Source organism: Pollachius pollachius (assembly GCF_949987615.1).
Source record: "Pollachius pollachius genome assembly, contig: scaffold_558, whole genome shotgun sequence".
Taxonomy (NCBI): domain Eukaryota; kingdom Metazoa; phylum Chordata; class Actinopteri; order Gadiformes; family Gadidae; genus Pollachius; species Pollachius pollachius.
The window spans coordinates 10001-11413 of NW_027641142.1; the positions used below are offsets into that span (position 1 = coordinate 10001).

At 45.4% G+C, this 1413-nt stretch overlaps 1 protein-coding gene across 1 annotated transcript in view; it reads right to left on the minus strand.

The window, feature by feature from the left end:
- LOC307091735 (agrin-like) overlaps window positions 1-1101 on the minus strand; it is a gene marked incomplete at both ends in the record, with an annotated part of 10750 nt that extends 9649 nt beyond the window's left edge. The window contains one exon of the mRNA XM_079759384.1: window positions 996-1101. Within this exon, the coding sequence (XP_079615510.1) occupies window positions 996-1101 (106 nt within the window). The remainder of the gene's footprint in view (window positions 1-995) is intronic.
- Window positions 1102-1413: the final 312 nt, after the last annotated feature.

The window sequence follows — 1413 nt, forward strand, 5'->3', positions numbered from 1 at the left end:
AAGTTAGTTTAGGTGGTTTAGGACTGGAATGAGGATTTTAATAAGGGGTTTCAGAAGGGGCACACACCTGCCGCGTTCACCGAATGTGTGACTAAATGATCCTCCATTTAAATCTGGGTAGAAAACAAGGCGTGAAATACAAAAATTACACAATGTTTACGGGGAAATAGTTTGACCTTTCAAAATGGCCGAGGCTTGTTTACCACCACTGAACAACCAGACCACCTACCTACTCCATGCGGAAATCCAGAGAGTTAACGTCATTTGCGTCAGTAAATGCGCCGGGTATTAGTGTGACGCAGACAGATGCGCCCACATCATGTAAACAAACCGGGCACTCACGAGGAAAGCTGGAGGTTATATCGATGTTGAATGTTACATTTCCTTGATCAAGGTTTTTTTTATTAATTTTGAATGTTAAATTTTCTATGTTAAATCCCAAATAAATTGTTGACATTTCTAAATGAAAGCCGAAGACTCCATCATTAAATGTATTTGTTTTTGCGGTTATTCAGCTTCTTCTTCTCCTCCGGAAAAACACGATTGCATTGCATTGTGGTATACGGGAGTAACATGTAGGGAACATCGTCTGTACACTCAAATTTTGGGTATTTTAAGTAAACTATATAGTGCATGAAATTAACCACTGAGAATTCGAACACCACTACAAAATGGCGAGCACCCTATATAGTGCACTATATCCGTGATAGGGAACAATTTCGAACACAGCTACTATGTTTAACAAAAACAAACATGCTAGCTTTCACCGTGCTAGCATCACGCTAGCTAATTCACCATCGACGCTCTTAAAACCCCCTCAAACAATCATTAGTAGTAGTGCGAACAATTGGCCGGTATTCTACTCCACTGCCGCCCTGCCGAAGAGTGAAACGAACGGCGGAACCGGATGTCCGTGATCCGGCAGTTGGGCAGTTGGTTTTCTGTGTTGCCGGGCGGGATGGGGGCTGCGGTGATGTCACAGTGATGTCACTCACCCACACACTCGCCCTGGTTCTGGACCACGATGTGTTCCTGCTTCTCACAGCGGCTCTTCTTCAGCTCGCACTCGCTGGCGTAGTTCTGCCCGTCCGAACCGCACACCTGGGGGTCGGAGGTCAAACTTGGTCGCACGATAGCCGGGATTCATTCGAGTTTATTAGTATGGCTCTTAATCACGGTTAGGGGTCCCACAGGGCCTCACAGTACAACGTTACGAGGGCCCTTAAGCCCTCTAAAGGGCATTGGGTATTACTGGAGGAGTTAGGAGGTAAGGAATAAGGAGGTAAGCAATAATATAACAGGAACAATTCCCTTAACTGTTTCTTAGATCACACTGGCGCCACGTGAACCGTATGTCTGTGAGTGAGTGAGTGTGTGAGTGAGTGAGTGAGTATGTGTGTGTGTGTGAGAGTG